The following is a 2500-nucleotide window of genomic DNA, read 5'->3' on the forward strand; positions in this document are numbered from 1 at the left end:
ACATTTCAGGATCGAAGTGAAGCTGTTCGTACTTGACCGGTTGGAGGATGAGGTGTGGTTGTCCTCTGGACGACACGTGGCACTGCAGGTCCATGAGTTCCTCTGGGGTCTGCAACGCCACACTCATTAATTGGGATATTCGCAAAGGGAGATTTTGACTTAAGCCACTTGAAATTGTGCTTACAAAAACGCATAAAACGTGTGATGTTTGAATTTTTAAATGGATAATCTAACATACTACAAAAAGTATATATCGCTTATAGCGTTGGACATAAACTCACCATGAGATTCTCCCCTCGACATAGCTGGGTGTACGTGATATCATATGGCACCTGTAAATGATTTTCAGACAGACGAAGAGGAAAATGGTCTGCCTGGCCCTCCCACGTGTCGTCGTGCTATGGAAATAATCTTTGTGTGATTTATTATTACAGTCATTATCATTACATATCTTTAGTGAATAATTGTATGCCATGAGTCACACGTTTGTAATATATTCATGTATGGTAAAAAGCCAAGTGTGCATCGCCATGGTGAGTCCGTGATATGGATCGCGTATCTATCATGATGTATATAATCATACCAGGACGCTTCAGTTGTACGTTTAAGATAGCAATTATCGTTATTAATGATCCATTACTTTACTGTAACTCTACCTGTTTAGACACAGCTGCCATGAGGTGGGAGATGTAAGCCTTCACTTCAGGGTCCGTGGTTCTCGTCCAGGCATAGCGGCTCCACAGCCATGCGGAGGTTAAATCTTTAGCTTTGAAGCTCTCGTCAGCAATCATAAGGCAGTCGTAAAGCGTCAATCCTTGAAATAATATGATGTCTCTTCATTGATACGCAAGAAGGAAATAATTCATGGTATTTGGGAAGCATTTTCATCCACTTTATCATAATATATTTATACCTAACGCTTGATCGATGGCTACATTCTATACATTTCTGGTATTTTGTTGATTATTTTTTCCTGTTTTGATTATTGTCCCTGAGAAATTAAATGTTACAAATAATCGCATCATAATTCACATCATCCATCAATGCAAATACAGATGAATCCCCCCCCCCCCAGTCTCTATATCTGGCAGGTAAGCGAGCAGAAAGTCAGTCGCGAGTGATGTCCTACTGGCGGAGGTGGTGGTGTCGGAGAGGCGTCCGTCCGCCAGGTCGCTGATGGCCAGCCGGTAGACGTTGCGGAGCCGGGCGATGGCGATGGCGGTGCCTCGGAGGTCATCGGTAGTCGGCATCAGTGTTGTTCTTTCGGCTTCCCGCACGCGCTCCACGATAGATAAGAGTTCTGGGAGACAATTTTTTTGCGTTTGTATCCTTTTTGGTGGGGAATGAATTGATTTTGCCTAGTCGATTGTTCCTACGAATAGGATTACATGTCGTTTGATTCTGGGAATGCTATGCGGCATTTGAATAAATTTATGGATAGCTAGACCTGATTTTTGGCGATTATAAAAAAAGTCATCCAAAGATTGGATGATAAGTATTAGACTATACAGTAAAAATGACAAAGGTTTAAATGATGATATATGTGTGACCCGAAGTTCCTACCGAGGAAGTTGACAGAACTAACCTGGATTTGGGCAGAGATGACACGAGGAACGGCAGTTTAACTTCATATATTCGGTGTTTATTTTGCATTCTCCAGCCTCTGCCCACTGTCGACAGTTTGTGTGCAAGTCCTTGCATATTTCCGCTACAAATAAGATAATGTTGCTTAGTCTGCCTGTGGCCCGTACCTAACTGAAATGTAAGGGGCAAGTCAAGTCCCAAAATATGGAAAGCAAGACCGGAAGAGGAAGGCTGATTGCTAACCTGATGAGGAAAAGAAGGATGAATGAGTTGTTTGTACGGGAAAGGAGATACAGAGAATAGGGTACAAAGTATTGGAACATCTTAGCAGTAGGGAGACACGGAGTAGAAATGTCAGCTCAAGGTTTGTATTGTGTAAATGAATCGAAGAGGAGATTGGTCAATGGCCGTAAGGGCGAAGTAGAGGGAGCAGATTGTCTAAACCTTCCAGACTGGATGTGAAGAAGAAGTGAACGAAGCATTTTGAAAACTGCTGGAGGGAGAAATAAACGAAGCCATCTGGAAACTAATGGAAAGAGAAATTATACATTGATAGAAAGTAATGAGTGTTGATTGATGGGGAGATAAGTGGGCATATTGTTTGTATTAATGAAAAAACAAAGACAGTGCGTGAGAGACGCGGATTTGGAGAAATCCACACAGAGAGTGGATGAGTAGTGGACTTTGATTTGGGAAATAGTGAATACTTTTTTCAAGAAAGGAGAAAAGGTGATCTTCAGCACACCTGAATGGAGTTTAAGATTGTAAGGCAATACAGAGAGACCAGTTGATACCACAACACCAGTCACTTGTAATAGGTATGAAGCTCAAGATCGTGAGAAAGATGCATAAAATATAACTTAGGAAAATATGAAACACTGAAAGTGAATTCAAGGGTGAGGTATCAAAAGAGATC

General features: G+C 41.7%; 1 protein-coding gene across 1 annotated transcript in view; it reads right to left on the reverse strand.

The window, feature by feature from the left end:
* Positions 1 to 2500, reverse strand: part of LOC122259101 (prolyl 4-hydroxylase subunit alpha-1) — a 14284-nt gene that overhangs the window by 4454 nt on the left and 7330 nt on the right. Inside the window, exons 4-8 of the mRNA XM_043025662.2 lie at positions 1586 to 1708; positions 1130 to 1300; positions 657 to 814; positions 282 to 398; positions 1 to 109 (exon numbers count right to left, since the gene is read on the reverse strand). The exon at positions 1 to 109 is cut by the window's left edge and continues 65 nt beyond it. Of these exons, the coding sequence (XP_042881596.2) occupies positions 1 to 109; positions 282 to 398; positions 657 to 814; positions 1130 to 1300; positions 1586 to 1708 (678 nt within the window). The remainder of the gene's footprint in view (positions 110 to 281; positions 399 to 656; positions 815 to 1129; positions 1301 to 1585; positions 1709 to 2500) is intronic.

Source organism: Penaeus japonicus, unplaced genomic scaffold (genome assembly GCF_977035675.1).
Source record: "Penaeus japonicus unplaced genomic scaffold, GWHDUDI00000001_assembly GWHDUDI00000009, whole genome shotgun sequence".
Taxonomy (NCBI): Eukaryota; Metazoa; Arthropoda; class Malacostraca; order Decapoda; family Penaeidae; genus Penaeus; species Penaeus japonicus.